The sequence below is a fragment of the Eptatretus burgeri genome, chromosome 14 (genome assembly GCF_056783735.1).
Source record: "Eptatretus burgeri isolate ZD-2024b chromosome 14, Ebu_testis_v1, whole genome shotgun sequence".
In the NCBI taxonomy this organism is placed as follows: domain Eukaryota; kingdom Metazoa; phylum Chordata; class Myxini; order Myxiniformes; family Myxinidae; genus Eptatretus; species Eptatretus burgeri.
Window position 1 is genome coordinate 54753995 of NC_140974.1, and position 22886 is coordinate 54776880.

The window sequence follows — 22886 nt, forward strand, 5'->3', positions numbered from 1 at the left end:
TTCGTGCTCCATCACCCTGAGCGAGTAGTTCGTGCTCCATCACCCTGAGCGAGTGGTTCGAGCTCCATCACCCTCAGCGAGTAGTTCGTGCTCCATCACCCTGAGCGAGTGGTTCCTGCTCCATCACCCTGAGCGAATGGTTCGTGCTCCATCAACCTCAGCGAGTAGTTCGTGCTCCATCACCCTGAGCGAGTGGTTCGAGCTCCATCACCCTGAGCGAGTGGTTCGAGCTCCATCACCCTGAGCGAGTGGTTCGAGCTCCATCACCCTGAGCGAGTGGTTCGAGCTCCATCACCCTGAGCGAGTGGTTCGAGCTCCATCACCCTGAGCGAGTGGTTCGAGCTCCATCACCCTGAGCGAGTAGTTCGTGCTCCATCACCCTGAGCGAGTGGTTCCTGCTCCATCACCCTGAGCGAATGGTTCGTGCTCCATCAACCTCAGCGAGTAGTTCGTGCTCCATCACCCTGAGCGAGTAGTTCGTGCTCCATCACCCTGAGCGAATGGTTCGTGCTCCATCAACCTCAGCGAGTGGTTCGTGCTCCATCACCCTGAGCGAGTAGTTCGTGCTCCATCACCCTGAGCGAGTGGTTCGAGCTCCATCACCCTCAGCGAGTAGTTCGTGCTCCATCACCCTGAGTGAGTGGTTCGTGCTCCATCACCCTGAGCGAATGGTTCGTGCTCCATCAACCTCAGCGAGTAGTTCGTGCTCCATCACCCTGAGTGAGTGGTTCATGCTCCATCACCCTGAGTGAGTGGTCTCTCCATATATATATATATATATATATATATATATATATATATATATATATATATATATATATATATATATATCTGTCTCTGTCTCGTCTCTCTCTCTCGACATATCCGGACAATGGTTATGTCTGGATGAGAGTTTGTCTCCAGATGTGCCTGGGCAGGGTTTGTCTCTGGACATGTCCCGGCGGTGTTTATGTCTCGACGGGAGTTTGTCTCCGGACGTATCCGAGCGTTGTTTGTCTCCAGACGCATCCAGGCCGTGTTTGTTTCCAGACAGCTTGGCTCTTTGGGTGGTATTTATGTCTGGATGGGAGTTTGTCTCCGGACTTGTCAGCACAGGAGTTTGCCCAGATGGGAGTTTGTCTCCAAGCGGTGTGTGTCTCCGGCCAGCGTGGCTCCGGATGTGTCCGGGCGATGTTCGGCTCTGGTCACCTCTAGGTGGTGTTTGTCTCCAGGCAGCTTGGCTCTCTGGGTGGTATTTATGTCTGGATGGGAGTTTTTCTCCGGACTTGTCTGGGCGGGAGTTTGTCCAGATGGGAGTTTGTCTCCAGACCATGTTTATAGTGTGACCGGTGGAAAATGGATTTCAGACATTATTTTGTTTGCATCTTCACTGTTATTCTATGCAGAATCATTTTGATAAAACAGTATGAATCATAATTAACACCCCACTGCATGTCTGCCTTCCCTTCCCCTCACCTCACACTATCTTCCCTTCCCCCTACCCCTCCTCACCCCTCCCTCCTCTCTCCTTTCCCCTCCACCTCTTAACTCTCCCCACTCTCTCTTCCCCACCCCTCTCTTCCTCTTTTTCTCCCTCGCCCCTTGTAGTATTACCATCAGCGAAGTGACGGGTGGTATTTGCTAGTAAATAAATAATGGTTCCTGAAAGCCTATACAATACGATATTTTCTCTCGCCAAATGTTTTAATTGCCAAAATTTGGAAATTAAAAAATGTGTCCCACGATTTTAGGCCCCCAATGTCAAAAGCATTTGACTTGCCCCATGCACAGATGTTATTGCATACATGTGCCAAATATGAAAGAAATCCATCCAGTAATTTTTGAGTGGAGGGTAGAGTAGACGGATGGAGGGACAGACTGACATCACCAAAAATATAAGCCTCAAAATGGGCTGACAACCAGTTAGAGGCTAGAAATTGGGTGTACCAGATTAAATCAAACGATGTCTTGTTCACATCCATCCATCCATTAGGACCATACAGTGTACAGGGTGTCAGTGCTGCTGAAGCAGTCTCCTGGGCTATTGGGCGCAACCCCAGACAGGTCATCACTCCAACGCAGGATACTCAAATGGCTCAATCATCCCAGCAAACTGGTACTCATTTTGCTGACCTCAGAAGGATGACAGGCTGAGTCAACCCCACCAGGTATTAATTCAAGGCTGAGCAGGATTTGAACTCAGGACCCTCAAATCCCAACCCTACCACCCTAACCATTAAGCCAACACCAAATGTACTTGTTTACATGGAAACATTTTTTTCTCCAAAGGGAAGACTGTTGGTAGAAATTTACGTTTTTTTAAATACCAAGAAATAATTTAACTTCAAACCATACCGTAAACCCCAAAATAGCTTTGGCCCATACCTACCATAAATCAACTAATAGTGTCATCCCACACCCATCATAAAACAAATCAGTCTCGTCCCATGACTACGATAAACCAATCACCTGAATGGCCCGTTGAGCTTTTTTATCTGCTTTATATATTATTCCTTGTTGTAACTTTTAATTACATTAAAATTACCAACCTAACTTCTGCTCCCTGCATCCCCCATCCATCTCGTCATTGCCATCACCATCTCTCTCGGGACAGTGACATAAGCCTTGTAATCGTCCACAAATTCCCCCTTGTATCTCCAACGTCTTCTCCACCAACTTTCTCAGCGTAAACATCGCATCCTTCGTCCCCCTACCATTTCTCAACACGTGTTATTCTTGGCCTATTTCCTGCTGCACCCATTTCCTTATCCTACCAACTAGAATCATATCAAGTAATTTCATGACACGAGTTAATAGCGTGATGCCTCGTTAACTCCCTGGATTCTGTACATCTCCCTCCCTATTCCACATTTGAATATTAACACTGGTCTACCACTCCTCTGGAGTCTTACCCTCTTTCATACATACATTCATTCAACAGCCTCTTCGTCTAACTGACTGCAACTCCTTCTTCCACAATTAGCATCTCCACACTGATTTCACTAATGACCGGCACCCTCCCCTTCTTCATCTTATTGAACGCGGTCTGCACCTCATCCTCGTAATCTGAACCTCTTCCACACTCCCCTCTACATAGCTCGGTAGCTCCGGCTCACTGTGGCTGTGACAAATATCCATCCTTCCTCCCTGGTTCAACAGCTCCTTCAAATAGCCTTCCCATACCTTTCCCACCGCTCACTTCACATCCTTACCATCCTCCTCCCTGTATCTGCATCCATTCTCATCCCTCATCCCTGTATCGGGCCAATTTATAGATCATCTTCTTTCCACTATCCTCATCTAACTTGCTTTACACATAAATTTCCACATCATTCCTTGCCTTACCCACAGCTATCCTTGATACTTTCATCTTCCGCCTGGACAAATTCAATAACCCTGCATCTGGTTGCCATCCTCTATCCTCTTCAAACCTTATTCTCACCGACAGCCTCACTGACTTCCTCCGTCCTCCACACCTGGTTTATATTCCTTGACATTATACCCATTCCTGATGTTCTTCCACACAGATTTTCTGCAATTTTCTTAAACGTCCCTCTGTTCTTCTTCCACCCCTACTCCAAGCCTCCGGCTTCCTCTCAAAGTTCCTCATACTTTGCCTTCACCCTATCCTTGTACTTTACAGTGACATTATCTTTGCACATCCACCACTTGATAGTCTTCCGACCAACGTTCTTAACCTCTTGTCTCTTCTGCATGTTCACAACAACAAAACACCACAGGTTTGACTGGGGTTGTGACATGCTCTCCCACCACTGCCTTGCAGTCCTCTTGATGCCATACCTATCATAAATCAACAAATCACGCAATTCCATAACTCCCATCAACGAAGAAATGGTCTCTTCCAATACCGACCGTAAATAAACTTATAGTCTCGTCCAATACTCCCAACAAACCAACTCGGTCTAGCCCCCCACCTACCATAACCCCCCAAAATAGTGTAGTCTTATACCTACCATAAACCAACACATAGTGTCATCCCATACCTACCTGAAACCAACCCATAGTTTCAAATCATACCTACCATAAACCATCCCATAGTCTCATCCCATACCTACCTGAAACCAACCCATAGTCTCAAATCATACCTACCATAAACCATCCCATAGTCTCATCCCATACCTGCCGTAAACCAACCCATAGTCTCGTCCCATACCTACCTGAAACCAACCCATAGTCTCATCTCATACCTACCATAAACCAACCCATAGTCTCATCCCATACCTACCTGAAACCAACCCATAGTCTCATCTCATACCTACCATAAACCAACCCATAGTCTCATCTCATACCTACCATAAACCAACCCATAGTCTCATCCCATACCTACTTGAAACCAACCCATAGTCTCATCCCAGACCTGCCGTAAACCAACCCATAGTCTCATCCCATACCTGCCGTAAACCAACCCATAGTCTCATCCCATACCTACCTGAAACCAACCCATAGTCTCATCCCATACCTGCCGTAAACCAACCCATAGTCTCATCCCATACCTATCTTAAACCAACCCATAGTCTCGTCCCATACCTACCTTAAACCAACCCATAGTCTCGTCCCATACCTACCTTAAACCAACCCATAGTCTCGTCCCATACCTACCTTAAACCAACCCATAGTCTCATCTCATACCTACCATAAACCAACCCATAGTCTCATCCCATACCTACCATAAACCATCCCATAGTCTCATCCCATACCTGCCGTAAACCAACCCATAGTCTCGTCCCATACCTACCTGAAACCAACCCATAGTCTCATCTCATACCTACCATAAACCAACCCATAGTCTCATCCCATACCTACCTGAAACCAACCCATAGTCTCATCTCATACCTACCATAAACCAACCCATAGTCTCATCCCATACCTACTTGAAACCAACCCATAGTCTCATCCCATACCTGCCGTAAACCAACCCATAGTCTCATCCCATACCTACCTGAAACCAACCCATAGTCTCATCCCATACCTGCCGTAAACCAACCCATAGTCTCATCCCATACCTATCTTAAACCAACCCATAGTCTCGTCCCATACCTACCTTAAACCAACCCATAGTCTCGTCCCATACCTACCTTAAACCAACCCATAGTCTCGTCCCATACCTACCTTAAACCTTCCAATCCGAGCGGCCGTTCCACCAGCTGTTATTCCAACCTCCATATACCCGAGCAGTCGGATTTTCCTCCAGGAATCCCAGGGTGGGGGAGCCGAAAGTCCAAGGAGCTCAGGGTTCAAAGGGTTAAACTACCTGATATACTCCTATACCAACCATAAACCAACTCGGTTTAGTCCTTCACCTACAATAAACCAATCACCTCAGCTTATCATTCATTAGTCAAATGGTTATACTGTCTGCAGTTATAACATGATGAACGAGAACGGCCCTCGGTACAGTACTTACCTCCATCAGACAGAACAGTTTACGGATTGTATCCTACTGATAGGCCGGATCTGCATCCATATCTTAACCAAAATCTAATCATCCTGTTCTTGTCAACGACCCAACTCATTCGCCAAGTTTTGTCATCATCCGCCCACACCTGTATGAGATATCCTGGCCCAATCTCTCAATGGTGAAAGATCACTTAAGAAATTCTCGTATCCGGATCCGCATCCAGATCTTAACAAAAATCAAATCAATTCGTCCTTGTCACACATTTAACCTGTCCACCAAGTTTCATCCGAATCTGTCCAAAACTTTTGAGATATCCCGCTCACAGACAGACAAGTAGACAAACCCAGGTGAAAACAACCTCCGTCCACCTTCGGTGGCGGAGGTAACGATGATGAAAGTGGTTTATTCTAAAGGGGGCTTGATGACCTTTTCTATTCACTTAGTCAAAGCTCCCAAATGTCGAAGGAGGTTTATGTGGCGGGAGGGTATCGTCACAACCATCCGGAAGATGAATCGTGGAGAACATGGATGGACAAATGATCAAAGTATTCAATATCATTTTAAATGATCTGTGATCAATGCGATTACAAAGGACGAATTGCAATGTTTTCTATCCGTCGGAAATCCAGAGAATCAAAATGGATTTGACTACCTCGCCTGACGTACGGACACTTCGCGCGAATTCCTGTTTGAATAGAAACATTTCCTCTTGATGTGGCACAAAATGGAACAAGCAAATAAATAGATGAATAATAATAAATAAATAAATAAAACATTGAAAACGTCATGAGAAGCACATGTGGTGGATGAGCTGGGTGGCACATGCGCACATCATGAGTTCCATCCAGTGATCACCACCAAACGACCAGAAAAACGCACATTTACCTGCAACACTCTTGTTGTGGTGGTTCGCTGGGTTGTCGGTAGCCTGTGGGGGAATGTGGGCTGTAAGGAAAGCAACGGAGTCGGCAAGAGTCTGTCCTTTTGCGACAACCACTTAATTTCTCACCAATCACCGCTTCCCTCGGTAATCAGCACATGACTCATCGAATGCCAATTCCCTCACCATTCATCACCTCCCTTGATAATCAGGCCATGCATGACTCACCAATCTGCAATTCCCACATACTATCTCCACTTCCATCACCAATCTCCACTTTATGACAAATTAGGCATTATACAGACCAAGTCATACGTCCATTGACAAATATCCAACTTTCATCCTAAATTTGGAGAATTTTATGTTTCATTCTCAACTCGATACTCCGCGTCGTCATCAGTTCACCTTTCCAAACGGATTGTTCTCTTCCGCACTCAAGGTACGTTCTCACCTTGCATGCCCTGAGCATCCTCGTCAGCACCTCCCGACCTCTCGTTATTCTTTCCTTCATTCATTCTTACATGCATACATCTCTCGATCATAATATCCAGGTATCGATGTTATTTAAATGATGACGTTTCACCATCTTGATACCGACTGGTTTGAACAAATTTAAAAACAATTTTAAGTTCTGCCACGTATGTCGTATAAACTATTTGAACAAGGCAGAAATTAATGTAGTGATTAACTGGTCATGATTTCTCAATCTCTAACATCGTTTTCCTTTGTCCCTGATGAAGGAAAAGAGAAAAACAAATAACACTTGGGTTAGTTGTTTAGCCAAGCAAGAGCGCTTAAAACAAGAAAGTTGTACGGAAGAAGAAAGGTCCTCATTCTGTACATTGCTGTTCAGGCCGAATGAAACGGTTTATAAAGAGAACAATCATAGGATTCATAATAACGAGAGGAGAGGGACCATCATTAAATCGGAAATTTAATCAAGAAACAAATAATAAAATACCTAATTAGGAATCAGAAAAAAAAGTAAAGGACAAGATCTTACAGGTGGCTGTCAGAAGGAAATTAAATGTCCTTGTGACGTGTTTGGGATGGCAAGTCTCAAGACAAGGTTTCACAATCTAGAGCTGCCGGATGTTTTGAGTCACAATGAGCAAAGTAAATCAAAGGAGACCAGTAAAGCTGCCAGTGAGCAAGCAGCAAGGCCTGACCCCAGCCTTGGCCCTCTAAGCTGAGAAATGGCCCTTCGTGAGGCCTTTTTCTCCAATATGCCAGAGTTGAAATACTGAGAGTATTCTACACGTTAACAGAAAAAGAACGGAGGACCTCGCTGGTTTTGTATCATCATGGGAATAAAGAGCGCTAGGTTTGAGCCTCATTCCAAAAAGTGTAATAAGGTTCTGATGCTTGAAGTGTGGTGAAACTTACAGAGTCCGCTGACATTGTGAGGATTGAGGAACGAGAAGGGCTCCTCTGAAAGGATTGAGTTGTGATCGGCATAGCGCTTGTTTACGGCGTTCACCATCAAAGCCATCTCTTGACGACCGCCGACCGACGCGTCATTTCGCTTCTTGGCAAGTTTCCTGAAAGGACACGCGTGGACAACAATGCAATGCAGAACAGGCATTTCTCCCATAGGAAAGTCAGTTTTGCTATTTGGGGAACAATTTTGGGGTAGCCAATGAAATGATTATGTTTGTCTTGCACTTGCGTGAGCCTCGATTTTGTACACAATAGAGGTAATTGTTACACACACTGCAGAAACACTTTGAAGAAAGAAAATACATTGAGTTTAGCTTGAGTTGTCCAACACAACTAAAAATTCATCGGGGTGGAGAAAGACAGAGGGAGTTTTGAACATTGGGCCTTCAACAAGCAAAGGAATGTCAACAATCTACTGTGGCCTCTTCCTTTTCTCAACAAAAGCACGTACATACATACGCGAAACAGAACTAGGAATGGAATTTTTCACCCGATATGATTTCAGCAACAAAGACAATCAAGACGTCTAACCCAAAATAAAAACATTATTAAATTCTGCTGTGAAAATTCTGGAGAAATTAAGAACGTTCGAAAAACAAATGTCGTCATCATCATGTGTACCAAGCTTTCACTGATCTGCACACAAGCGCATGAAGTACGAGGCGGTTTCATGAAAAGGGGGATCTGCAGTTTAGAGAAGCTGCACAGTGAACAACAAGCTGAGATGGATTATCTTGACTGTTGGACACAAAACAAAATACCATCATCTGCTCAGGCCACAAAAACACCAAGGTCGGTCATGTTTTACAAGGCTTGGTGTTACCAGGCCTGCATTCCAAGCTGTCAAACAGTGCTCGAGCTGAATTTCTCAGAGCCGTTCCTCACTAACCAAGGTTTCTTTGCAGCATTTAAAGAAGCTATGGAAAACATGGACACAGAAGATTCAAAGTAAAAGTAAATAATTACAGGGGACACTGCCCAAATTATTTCAAAACTCACAGTTAGGCATCAGGCTTTAACTGAAATGGAAGGCTCTTCATCCAATTCGATCAAATCCAAAAGGTACTTTAAAACAAAAGCAGCACTCTGTGGAATGCGTACCTACACCAGGCTGATCACTTTACGTGTTGCATCCCACTGAGAGACCGAATCTGCAACCGGACCATTTGTCCTTGTCACACACCAAAATCGATCCACTGTAATTGGCTTGTTCTCTTCATCTTCCCAATTAATCCACCAAGATTTGTCATCATCCATCCAGAACGTTTTGACATCGTGCTATAGGTCGTTTTTGGCTCTATCTCTCAATGATGAAGAATCACTGAAAAATTATTGCAGCACGATCCGGATTTTCACCAAAATCTAATCAATTCGTCCTGATGACACACCGAACCTGTCCACAAAATTTTGGCCGAATCCATCTATAACCTAATGAGATATCCAGCTCACAGACAAACAGACAAACAAACAAGCAGTCATAGACTGGTACTTACGAAATCGTCAACTTGACCTCTGACCTTGTCTAATAAAAGCTGTCTCCAGAGAAGGTAGCGACACAAACCAGAAATTTCTACGATGATTCTGTACCAAACCATCAAAAATCGAATGTTTGACCTCACTGTGATCTTGACCCTCGACCGATTTTGACCAAAATCTAATCAGCACTCGCCATCACCTTCCTGAATCACGTGGTGTAATTTGACATTGGTAGCTTCTTCAGTTCTCGAGTTATCGTGCCTACAAACAAACACACAAACACACACACACACACACACACACACACACACACACACACACACACACACACACACACACACACACACACACACACACACACACACACACACACACAAACACAAACAGAGGACGGAAGTCATCAATATACTTACGAAATGTAAAGATTTCGTAAGTAACAAGCAGTCATAGACTGGTACTTACGAAATCGTCAACTTGACCTCTGACCTTGTCTAATAAAAGCTGTCTCAAGAGAAGGTAGCGACGCAAACCAGAAGTTTCTACAATGATTCTGTACCAAACCATCAAAAATCGTAACGTCGACCGAAGCAAAAATCTCCATTTCTCGATGCAATTATTTAATATTACTTTGTCAAAGTCACAAAACCGTAATATTCGGCCATCCACCAACAATCTTTACATAATCCGACAGCTTGGCGAGTCAGGCATGTGACGATAACCTTTATTGGGATAAAAAAAATGACTTTTAAACACCATTTTATCAAAAACACCGTCAGCGCGCACACGGAAAACCTTTAAATGATCAACGACGCATCTGCTCGAGCGCGCTGCACCACGTGACGACCAGTGATGCGGCGAGTGAAATATTTTTTATACAATCTTAAAACGTCTCCAAAACATCCGATTTTTACTAGAATTTCGACAACCGAGTGTTAAGCATCCTAAGCGATCGCAAAAACCGAAGACAAAATTAAAATCGAAGTTGAAACAAACTCGTAACGTCGAGCGAAGCAAAAATACTCCAATTCTCCACATGAATTTACGGAATTATGTTTGACCTCACTGTGACCTTGACCTTTGACCGATTTTGACAAAAATCTAATCAGCACTAGCCATCACCCTCCTGAATCACGTGGTGTCATTTGATATTGGTAGCTTCTTCCCTTCTCGAGTTATCGTGCCTACAAACAAACACACACAAACACACACAAACACACACAAACACATACACAAACAAACACAGGATGGAAGTCATCAATATACTTACGAAATCTAAAGATTTAGTAAGTAATAATGGATCCAGTCCAAACCCTTATAATTGATTCTATCCATAAACGAGTGTAAAATATTGGAGTATTGTATCCAACCCCTTCCATTTTCTCCCCATCTAACCCTTTCGTATCAACTGCCCACTGGACTCTGTATCCTTCCAATGTGAGAAGGTAGAGAAAGTTCTGTCCATCCTTGACCATTCCTGGGCCCAGTGACGAGAGTAGTTGCCATCACTGTCTTTGTTCTCAAATCGTGCTCTGCTGCCCTTGCTTTTCCTCTGTCTACTCTTTTCAGCCTGTCTTTATCCTTAACCCACCTCCAGTCTGCCAACACAGAATGCTCCTGTCCACAATAAGGGTGCAAAACAGATCCTTTCAACCAAATGCAGACCAGTGAGTTTGTTTCCAATTACAAAGTCATGAAATCCATCATTGCTTCCGATGTCAAGTCATTCCTGTTTTCCAACAGCTACCTGTTTGGATTTCGGCCCAGTCGCACAACTCTGGTCATGCTTCTAATCCTCTCTCAGCAATGCTCAATCAAGAGGTTAGGACTGTCTCCCTGGACATATCTCAGGCATTCGACACAGTCTGGCATCCTACTTTGCTTGCCAAGCTTTCTGCCTGTGACATAGAAGGCTACTTTCATTTCTGGATTTCTCCACTCACTCATTCAATGTGTTGCTATCAATGGAACCCTCTCCTTTCCCAGCGGAGACTGGAGTTCCCCAAGACAGTGTTTTGGGACCCGTCTTGTTCCTAATCTACAAGGTGTATGAATGTTGTAGCAGTTTTATTTATGAACCGATTTTAATGAAACAAACTGTAAATGAAAGTGTCCAGTGAGGTTTTATGCACAACTTTGTAAACCTCCACATATAAACTCCAGCGCTGTTCACACATTTCCTTAATTGGACTGCTACATACACCACTGCTGATCGCAACATGTTTTCAGGAATGTTGGTGAGAACATTGGTGAATCTCTCCTCCAGTTCATCAAGATTTTTCGACTTGATGGTATTGGACTCTATCATTTACATTTTGTTTCATTAAAATCGGTTCATAAATAAAGCTGCTACAATAATTTAAAGTTGGGTTTTCACTTATCATACACCCTGTATACCAATGACCTTTCAAGTCTCTGGAAAACCCTCACTTCCTTTTTTCAGACGGCTCCACATTGTGACGTACAGTATCCCATCACAATGAGAGGCAGACAGCAGCGGTGGCATTTTCCGCTGATATGGGATTGATTATATCAGTATGCTGGTCTGATAAATGAAACATTTTATAATTCTAAACAATATCACAGTCACATTTTCACTCCAGAAGGACAATCAAATGAATCCACCTATCTATTTCCGTTGTCAGCAATTAGAAGTTCAACCTCACAAACCTTCAGGTCTTTCCCCCAGGCATGACCTATGCTGGGCCACCCATACAGCAAATCTTGTCTCCAAAGCCAACCCCAGATAGGACATTCTCCATCTGAAATATTTCTTTAAAAATCAGAATGACTCACAGTCGAGACTTCAGAAGTACTCAATAGAATACTGCTCTCACATTTTGCTGTAGTGGCAACATCCAATCGGTCTCTCATGGATTCGGTGGAATCTAATAGTCTATAATATTGGAATCTCCCGTGATGAGGCCGAAGCAAAATGTGTGTTGCTCTCACGTCGTAGACAGGTCAGGTAGGTGGTTTCTCTGTTACCACCTGTTCCCGTTCTTCTGCTCTCTCAGTCCCCCAACTTACGCCATCTCCTCCAGAAAGCACACATTCTTCTCGCAACCACCTCCTGGTCGAACTTCCAAAATCCAGGCTGACTTCACACCTCAACTCCTTTGTTCCACTTTTCTTTGACCTATGGAACCAACTTCCTCAGTCTGTTCAATCAAATTCTTCCCACCAGGGCAAGGTGGTGCACACTCACCTCGGGTCAACCTCCATCCTGACCCATGATCTTTATTACCCCCATTAACCTTTCCAAACTAAAACCTTCTATGTGCAGGTTACCACTATACCGAGGTGTGTGCTCTGTATGGCTCTGCGGATCTGCAGGCTCCGGTAAAAGTGTCGACTCCGCGAATCATGGGACAGGGTAAACGTCAGTTCATACGCTCCATCACCTTGCTCTTCCATGAGCCTCAGATCTTGCAGAGTGAAAAACAAAGAAAGGTTCAGATCCAAAAACCAGTTCAAAAAATTGATCCTATCCAAAATCAGTTAAAGACAATTGATGCGTTCCAAAATTATGACTCTTATTATGTGCTTTAAGAGTTGTGGAAACAAAAACAGAGAATCAAATTAGAAAACAAAGGGTTCACCTGAAATCAGTAATTTGGAAATTACTCTCAAAATGCAAGGAAGTAGCTACTTCTCGGTCTTAAAAAAATAGCAAATGCTGGGTGATCCTGGCATTATTTCAGGACTTAAAAGAAAATCTCACTGGCGGTTACCTGGTGACACACAAGGAGCGGAAGAGGGGCGTTCAACAAGTTCTACGAATGATATACTCATCCAAGAAATTACGGTTTCACATTTTTCTACACATATACGGAAATATAATTAGGAAGGAAATATTTACAGTTATTACTATTTACAAACATACTCAATTAAAGAATTAGTTGTTTCTTGGACTATTTTCAGTATCTCCTTCATAGAATCTTTTTCAACATCCCACGTATCTTGGCAGAATAAATTGCTGCGACAACATCGCAGAAGACCACGTTTAAGGAGAAAGCTAAAAAAAGTTCCGGTTCCGGTTTTTGAGCGGCAAGAGGTCTCCTTCGGGGCTCCCTGCTGACATTCTCAAAGTTAAGTTCCGGTTGTTTTTTGTCCCGTTTTAACTGTTTAATTTTCTCACCTACATGTTAATGTGTGTTCCTAGTTCGGTTTTGTTTCAAAAATCGTGCTATTTTGTGAGTATTTATGTCGACGTTCTTACTTGGTGTTTGAGGCCTAGTCCTAGGCTTGAGGCCTACCGGTTCCACTTGGTGTTCGATCGTTTTTTTTTGTTTGTTTGTTTGTTTTTTCTCCTCATTTCGTTCAATTTCTATCCTCCCCATTACCTTCAATTTTCATCTTCCCCACTTTCCAAACATCCCCCATTCTCCCAACTAATCTCTTTCTTATCTCAAAAAAAAAAAAAAAAAATATATATATATATATATACCCAACAACAACAACAACAACACGCTCAACTTCTCCCGATTCTGCTACTTCTTCTTCCTCTTAACTTCCTCCTCGTCTTCCTCGATTTCTTTTTTTTTTTTACACTTCCATGACCTAATCTGTTGAACTCTCTCATACATTAATATTAACAACAAAAACGATCTTATAATGCTTCATCTTCCTCTCTCACACATGTGGTACTCTTTACTGTTTCACAATGCACTACTCTTCTGCTATTTTAACAGACTGCTCTCATTTCGACCTCTCCTTCATTCCTTGCCTAAAAAATCCAACTATTACAGCACTTCTTCTCTCCATGCTCTGAATTCGCCTTCATTGCATCCATCAAGAATTGTGTTAAATCGCATCTCTGACCTAAAACTTTTAAAAACCACAGTTTGCCATGGATGCTCGCTTTCCATCAACCATTCTTTTTCCAACTTCAGTGCCAACTCACCCCCTCACCCCTCACTCTCACTCTCAAAGCAACCATCCCACTCTTCTCCCTCCAAGCCTCCCTCTCACCTCTTTCAAAAATTCCCCCTCACCTTTCTCCCACCTTTCATCCCCCTCACTCTTCCTTCTCTAAGTTGCCCCCCTCTCATCCACCAACCTGCCTCCCTCCACTGCCCTCTCACCTCCATCTCTTCACTCCACCTCCTCAAATCCTCAACTGCCATCTTCCTTGTCTCTTGTCCCCCCTCTCTCCCAGCACCACAGAGCCTTTTCTCCTCCTCATTCGGCCCCCTCCCCTCGCTATTCTGCAATACCCCACACTCCTTCAGCAACCCTCCTTACCTCCCCCCTCGTCCCTCGTCCTACCCTCCCCCGCCCCTCCACCTCCTGCACCCAAAGCCTCCTCCCCTACCTCTTCATTAAAAGTGTGGACCTCAAATATCCGGGGCCTTCGCTCAAACCTTTCAGATCTTTCCATGCAGGTTGCCACTGACAAACCAGACATTATCTGCCTAACAGAAACTTTCCTCTCCCAAGACGTGTCTGACTCCCAAGTATCTCTCCCTGGTTACTCCCTCTTACGGTATGACAGACCTGAGCCTCGTCCTGGTGGAGGTGTTGCTCTCTTCATCAAAGACTCTATTCCTCACTCTCCCTGCACTGCTCTCACTCCCCCACACCCCCAGGAATACCTCTGGCTTCGGCTTCCCCTCCACTCCCACCTCATGTTTATATGTGTACTGTACCGTCCACCGAACAGTGATGACTCCATCTACACCTCACTCTCCGAAAACATGGACCATCTTCTATCTTCTCATCCAAACTCTCTCTTCCTCTTATGTGGCGACTTCAATTGTCATCACGCCAGTTGGCTAGGTGTGGGTACCTCTCTCACCTGCCATGGGACATCAGCAAAAGCTTTCTGTGACTCATTGGGACTGACTCAATCGGTCAACTTCCCGACCCGGATCTCAACCAATGGTACTCCATCTCTTCTGGATCTGATTTTGACAAATTTCCCTGACAATATCTGCTGCTCTTCCTTCGCTCCAATTGGTTCTTCTGACCACGTCCTTGTTAAAGTGGACATCTCTCTGGCTGTTATCAGAGAACCACCTCACCGCCGTCGAGTCTGGCATTTCACTCAAGCCGACTGGCAGGGTCTCCGAGCAGCCATCAAACTTACAGACTGGTCTCCTATCACTACTTTCTCAAACATCAACTCATCCTGGGAATTCTTTCAAAGAAACTTGCTCTCCCTCATGCACAGATTTATCCCCTCTCGTGTTCAGTTGTCTTACCCTTCCTCCCGCCCTTGGTTTACTGAAGCTTGTGGCGAGGCAGTTGTCCTGAAACAACTTGCCTTTGCCTCATGGAAAGCAAACCCAACTGAGGGCAATCTCAGTTCTTTCCACAAAGCTCGGAACAAGTGTGTAGCTACCCTCAGGAGAGCCAGAAAACAACATCTTTCTCATCTCAAGTCTGAACTCTCAAACCTCTCTCCCTCCTCAAAATCCTGGTGGCGTTTAATCAAATCTGTTTCTGGTGTATGTTCCCCCTCCATCCCCTCCCTTACCTCAAATGGCCGCACTGCTGATTCCACACGTGATAAAGCTGAATGTCTAAACTCGGTGTTTGCAGCTAAATCTTGTGTCCCAAACCCATCACTATCTCTACCCACTTTACCCAGTCGCACCCAACTGTCCCTGGACTCTGTATCCTTTTCTCCTGACAAGGTGGAGAGCTTGCTTTCAAACCTCGAGTCAGATTCTGCAACCGGTCCAGACGGCATCAGCCCACGTGTCCTCAAAGCCTGCTCTTCTGCTCTTGCTCACCCTCTCTCTGTTCTATTCACCCTCTCATTTTCCCAAGGTCATCTGCCATCTGCTTGGAAATCTGCTAACATCACTGCCCTGCATAAAAAGGTGCAAAAACAGATCCCTGTAACTACAGACCAATCAGCCTTCTCCCAATCATCAGCAAGGTTATGGAATCCATCATCGCTTCAGACATGAAATCCTTCCTCTTCTCCAATGGCTTGATTTCCAATCATCAATTTGGTTTCAGACCAGGTCACTCTACCCTAGATATGCTGCTACTGCTCTCCCATCAATGGATGGAGGTCCTCAATGCCAGACAGGAAATCTGAGCCGTATCCCTGGACATATCACGTGCTTTTGACACAGTCTGGCACCCTGCCCTACTCACCAAACTCTCTTCCCATGGTATTCAAGGCCATCTCCACTCATGGCTCGCAGACTTCCTCTCCTGTCGCAGTCAACGTGTGGCCCTAAATGGAGTTCTTTCATCCCCTCTTCCTGTGCAGGCTGGAGTTCCTCAAGGTAGCGTTCTGGGCCCTGTTCTTTTTCTGGTTTTCATCAATGATCTCTCGGACTCTCTGGAAAATCCTCTATTTCTCTTTGCCGACGACTCCACCCTCTGCCGTACCATCTGTCATCCCTCAGACCGGCAAGCAGCAGCTTCTTCGCTCACTGCAGATCTGGATAAAATCACAAACTGGTCCAACACGTGGAACATGTCTTTCAATCCAGACAAATCTCACACTCTCACTATGTCTCTTCGAAAGGACCGTTTACAAAACCCCCCATCCACTTTCTCAACAATCCTCTGGAAGAAGTCTTTTCTTTCAAGCTTCTGGGTCTCACTATCTGCCATGACCTTTCCTGGGAAAGTCACATTTCCAACCTTGCCTCAAAAGCCAGTCGCCGACTGGGAATCCTCCGTCGTGCAAAGTCCTTCCTCGGCCCTCTTGAGCTCCTGACCACTTACAAAGCTTTTGTCCGTAGCCTGATGGAGTACTGCTCTCCCCTCTGGGCTGGTGCTCCTGCCTCCCACCTTTCTCGACTTCACACTGTCGAAACCAGGGCTTTTAAGATCATTGGCATCTCCCGCAATGAAGCTGAGTCTTTGGGCCTCTCACTCAATCACCGCAGGTTGGTCGGTGGTCTTTCTGTCTTCTACCGACTCCTCTCCAGCCTTGCCCCCCCTGCTCTCTCTGCGATTTGTCCCCACCACATTTCCACAGGGCGCTCAAGGTCCGCCAACAACCCCCTTCTGGTAAAACTACCAAAATCACGAATCACTGCTCATCTTCACTCTTTCATTCCTCTTTTTCCCGCCTTTGGAATAAACTTCCTCACTCTATTCTTTCCCATTCTTCCCTCCAGGCTTTCAAAACAGCTGTTCACCACCACCTCTTATCTTCCCCCATCCAAATCCTCGATCTTTTCTACCCCCGATAATCCACCCAAGCCCACTTCCTTCAATTCTCCTGCTTTCCTTCCTGAAAGTCCCTTTAATGTCCATCTTCCCCTCGCCATGTTCCCCGTCCCATCCCCATCCCTCTCCCTTCCACAGTTCACCTGTGTCTGTTCCCCAATGTTTTGTCCCTTCCACTCCCGCCCCTCTTGTCTCATGCCTCATTGCTGTGAGTTGTGTGTTAGCTCTCATACGAGCCTCGACCAAGGTATACAAAAAAAAAAAAAAAAAAAAAAAAAAAATTAATATTTAAAAAAAAAAGCAATCACGCAACAGCAGTAGTTTTATTGCGGATTATAATTGACGGCAAACTAAACGTCGGACAGATGTAGTTCAGTGGTTCTGTTGATAAGCGTCGTTTCGTTGTATTCCAGACGATTTCAAACGCAATCCCTTTTCACAAACAGCATAAATCAAATGGAATATCATCCTTTTTTTATGAGACTTCACTTCAAGGACATTGTAAACCTGTCAGCATAAAAAAGGAACAAAGCAGACACCATTGAGACTAAATTTGAGCAAAGCAATGAGAGTCAAAGGAGAAACGTGTTTGTTTGTAAAGTTGCAACATTATGAAAATGTGCTCTTCTTCGACTAAAATCTTCATTCCACAAACAAACATTCTTCTTTCCCTTATCCTTGAACTTTCGTTCAGTCTCTCCAGATACGCAGTCTGGCTCATTTTTTTTCTTCCCATTCCTGGTTTGGCCGACATGTACAAATCAAACACTCCACAGAAATAGCGAAGTGTGATTAAAGAGTGGATTCTCAAGGGCGGTTGGTACATTTTGAGAATAATAATAATGCCAAAACATTAATACGAATGAAACTAGAGTTCATAAAACACCTTACCCCGGGCAGTCGTGAGAAACAAGAACATGGGCGGGGTCTGTGAGCAGCAAATTTGATTGGTCGAGATGATGTAAAATGCCGTAATATTTTGTCCAAGTACATACTGCCAAACGGTAGGTTTTTGAAAGTGCCAACAAGGTGATTTATGTTTCACAGTGTTAAAGTTAATAGATCCATTGAAATAAAATAAAGATTTTAAAGGTTGTAGAAAAAAAATTTCTCGGAAGTTTACCGCTATTGCTACAGCATCTGTTACACCACCTTGTTCAACACTTTAGATTCGTTTTTCGTGCCTGTTGTTTGTGTCCTTTATGACATCCTTAAAAACAGTAAACTTCCTGTTTGGAATTATTTTCAATTTTGTTTGACCGCCAAACAGGCAGACGGGGTAGAAAAAACAAAAAATCTTACCTCACTTCTCTCTTTGCACATTTGCAATCGGGACAAATTCAGAGGCAAAATCCGGCACTGCTAAACTACAGGTTCGTTTTCCGATTCATGCTCCGAATTGCGTTCAAAATATAACATTCAATTGAAATTAAGTTGTTCCTCGATCATAAACTGACATTAGTGGATGGACGGAGACAGACAGACAAAGTGAACCAATTGCTTCACCCCCACTTTTCACTTCACGTACACGGGGTCAATATTTGGGTTTGCAGCAAGCACGATCCTTCATGTCCTATCGATAAGTTTCAATCGCACGCAAAACCAAACGATAAATTAGGTAAAACCACGAGTACGCTCGATTGAACCCAGAGTGAGCAAGAAATGAAGGCGTACGAAGGGATCTGAAGTATATTGTCAGATTGATTACTGATAAAGTGAAAAGGTGTGAATCTACACAGCAACAACAACGAAAACATCCGAAAAGGTGAGAAAACAAAGACCAAGTTTCAAGTTTGGTTTCACTTCTGCCAAAAGCAAGGCCTCCAATTGAAGAATCGACGTCTCGATGGGATATTGTTCAAGCGGTTTGAGATTCATGTTAAATACATAATTTCCTTCTGAAAGTGGCTCAATTAACGGAAAGAGAGCACAAGAAGTTGCATGAAAGAAAAGTCAATTTGATGGGAAGGAAAGATCCCAGGTAGAGAGAAGGGGTCCCTGCTTTTGCCATTTCTGCATACTTGGGTCTTATGGGGTTCTGTGGACACAATACCCCAGCAATGGGTGCTTTGGCCCGATTGCAAAACCTGTCACATTAACAACAACAAATTTTACACTCCTAACATCGCACACACCTAATGCAGCATACCTCGCGCCGTGCGCAACACTGCTCAATATATTAGCACAAAGAGACAAAACTGTGGAAAAGAAAGAAACATGAATGTCAAGGCTGAATGCAAAACAGGATGGTTATGAAGAGAAATGCAGAATTACATTTGTCCAGGATGTATGGAAAATGGGTAAAAATGCATTCTGAGTGTGACAGTCAACATTCGTACTCCAAAGAGTGGGGTAGGAGGAGGATTAGGAGGCCCTACTGTGCACAGTAAAAGGGTGGGGAGGGAACTGTCATACAGAAAGGGGTGAGAGGATGTGGGCAGGGGTTGGAGGTCCTGCCGTACAGATACGGGGTGGGGAATGGGATGGTTTTGGAGGTACTGCAATATAGTGAGGGGTGGAAGGATGTGGGGAGCGGTTGGGGGTACTGTCATATAGAGAAGGATGGGGAGTGGGGAGGGGTCAGAGGTATTGCTATAAAGAGAGGGGGGTGGAGAGAGGTTGGAGGTACTGCCATGCAGTGAGAGGTGGAGAGGTGGTAGGGAGAGGGAAGGGGTTGGAGATACAGTCATACAGATACAGGGTGGGGAATGGGATGGTTTTGGAGGTACTGCGATATAGTGAGGGGTGGGAGGATGTGGGGAGCGGTTGGAGGTACTGCCATATTGAGAGGGGGGGGAGTGGGGAGGGGTCAGAGATATTGCTATACAGAGAAGGGGGTGGAGAGAGGTTGGAGGTACTGCCATGCAGTGAGAGGTGGAGAGGTGGTAGGGAGAGGGGAGGGGTTGGAGATACAGTCATACAGAGATGGGTGGGGTTGGGGAGTGGTTGGAGGTACTGCCGTACTTACAAGTAATGAGAATACGAGTGGATGCTCCTTCTTGAGAATGGAAGCGGGAGGGAATGGACAGGAGAGACAGGGTAATCAACAAGCAGATGGACCGCATGTGGAGCTGAGCACAGCACAGTGTTAAATCCTCTTCAAAACACAAACTCATCCAAATAGTATAAACGCTGGTTCTACCAAGATGTAAAATGAAAAATTAAATTCACACTTTGGATTTTCATGAAAAAATATCTGCTGTTTCTACTAGTTCCAAAGGAAGAAGCACAACAACCTACGACAAGACAAATTGGCCAATGCACGTTTCATGGATCTAAGTACTGGGAACGCATAACGGATGCTCCAATTACAGCATCCAGAAATGGTCCACGTTAACCTCCGCGTGCTACACCACAGGGGAATGTTTGGACACAAAGGCTTCCTGAGCAGGGAGCAAAAGCAAGGCAATTACACAAGGTGGGCAGAAGGCCAACAAAGAGACCTGATTGTGTTTGCTGAGAAACATGATAATGAGCTCAAACGCAAGACGATGCAACAAACACGTGTGAGCTCACATGGCATACACAAAACCGGCGAGAAAGCACAATGTGGAGTCCCTTGCCAAAGGAGCATCCCAGAACAAAGGCTTGGCCCCACAGCAAGTGCATCAGACTGACAAATAAAGTAGAGAATAATCCTCATCACCAGGTGTTATTGTATTCGTTACAACGGGAGTTAAGCAGCAGTACAGATGGCCATCCACATAATTCGGTGTGCAACAAACGCTAAAATCGACTCCTTCCCTTGGGTTGGACAGGTAGCACCATTCCAAATCATAGAACCACCTATCGAGCCCCACCGTAACCACCACCAAGCATTCTTAATATGTAGATGGCCGAAAAGACCCTCACCCAAACAAAGTAAGCAAACCTTATCTCGAACACACATGGTGGTAACGAGCACAAATCCATTGAGTTTTTCGTAACCACAACCAAGTTAGGCACAGCTGGTAAGATTTTAACAAATTATGCATACCCCATTCCCATTACGAACAAAAACAAGTTAGCAAAGACGTCACAAAACAGTTATGAAAATAAGTTTGGCAAGAAAGACCTCACACTTCTCCATGTTATCCCGACTTCACAAAAGGTGATGATCACCACAGTCCAGCAAGCCCCCAGATTGCCATGAGACAGCGACTTGCATTCATGTTTAGCACTTCAAGGGTACAGCGTCGTTTGGAAAGCAGGTATAGATCAGCGGGGGCTCAGGTGTGCTCGACCGAAGCACGGGGCACGACGAGGAGAGGTGGTCTCTTTCCAAACCGGCACAAAACCTCTCACATGATCAGCCTCCCGGCACAAAGACGTAATTACAATCCTTGCAGATGAAGATGAATTACGGGCAATTCACATCTTCTAACCTGCCAGGATCAATTAAAGTGAAGCTAAAACCTGCCAGGACGGTGAGGTAGAGAACAAGTGGTTAATGTACAACCACCTCCACCCCTGCCACACCTCATGCACCACGAAAGAACCTGACCCATTTGTGGCTCTCCCTGCTTCACATCACACCGTTAGGCAAACATCATAAAGAGGTGACCCCTTTCCGAAGCATATCCGGTCACAGTCACGAAGGTCACGTCACGGTCACGAAGTCATCATCATGGTCACGAAGCCGGATTGGGTTCCACACATCCATGCTGCCACCACTTTAAATGATGCACTAGGATTCTTCAACTGGACGTTTTATAGGATGAAGAAGTAATCTCATGAATACCAGTGCAGATGGCCTCTTCTGCTCAGACGAAGGGTTAACACCCGAAACATCAGCTCCTTGATTCAAATGGTGGTTTGCATACCTCAATCAACGTCTTGTTGCTTTCATCCAACTTTTTAGAGTACTAGGTTGTGGTTGCTCATGAGCAGGTTCTGTGTCCATTTGGGAATTAAACAGCATCAATATTCCATTGTGCTATTCATAGTTTGGAAGTTGGTGCTGCCTGGAGGCCATGTCAGTCAGACGTTGGTTTCTCTTGTGGCTCAACAAAGGTATTCGGGCAAATTAATTGGAGGCTCATGGAGGAGATGGATGATGTCCTGGAAGATCACTCAATTGATGAGGGAAACAGGCAGACAAGGGGCTTCATCCGTATCACATCACAGTGAGTGAATAAAGCAGACTGAGGAATGGAAATGTTCAAGGGTAGGTAGGCATTGGACGTCACGTGGGGGTGGTGAGGAATCACTACATTGAGAGACCAGAGGGTAAAGCATGAAAGGGAAATCTCAGATCGACTGCTCGAGTCATGAAAGACAATGAAACAAAATAAAATGGACCAAGTATAAGTGCTACTTGGACAGATATCCAAATTCCTCCCAAAATTGCTGATGCTAAAATCAACGTATAAATTGTTCAAAATGCAGATAATGAAACCAATAAAACCAGAAAAATAGTGTGATAAACGATTGGAGAAAATGGAACTAATTTAAATCCGGCACACAGTGATTTGAAAATCCATTCCCGACTGTCCCAAGTACAAACATGGTGTTTGTGAAACAATGGATTTGGCATTTGGAACCAGAATATACCCATTGGCTCAAGCACAC

The 22886-nt window shown here is 44.6% G+C and overlaps 1 protein-coding gene across 8 annotated transcripts in view; it reads right to left on the reverse strand.

Moving 5' to 3' along the window:
- Window positions 1-22886, reverse strand: part of LOC147013237 (receptor-type tyrosine-protein phosphatase mu-like) — a 363240-nt gene that overhangs the window by 147496 nt on the left and 192858 nt on the right. For 4 of the 8 annotated variants that reach the window (XM_085854910.1, XM_085854908.1, XM_085854906.1 and 1 more), the window contains 3 exons: window positions 20305-20334; window positions 7665-7819; window positions 6284-6343 (listed from right to left, as the gene is read on the reverse strand). In XM_085854910.1, the coding sequence (XP_085711036.1) occupies window positions 6284-6343; window positions 7665-7819; window positions 20305-20334 (245 nt within the window). The remainder of the gene's footprint in view (window positions 1-6283; window positions 6344-7664; window positions 7820-20304; window positions 20335-22886) is intronic. The other 4 variants (XM_085854911.1, XM_085854907.1, XM_085854909.1 and 1 more) reach the window with 3 other exon arrangements.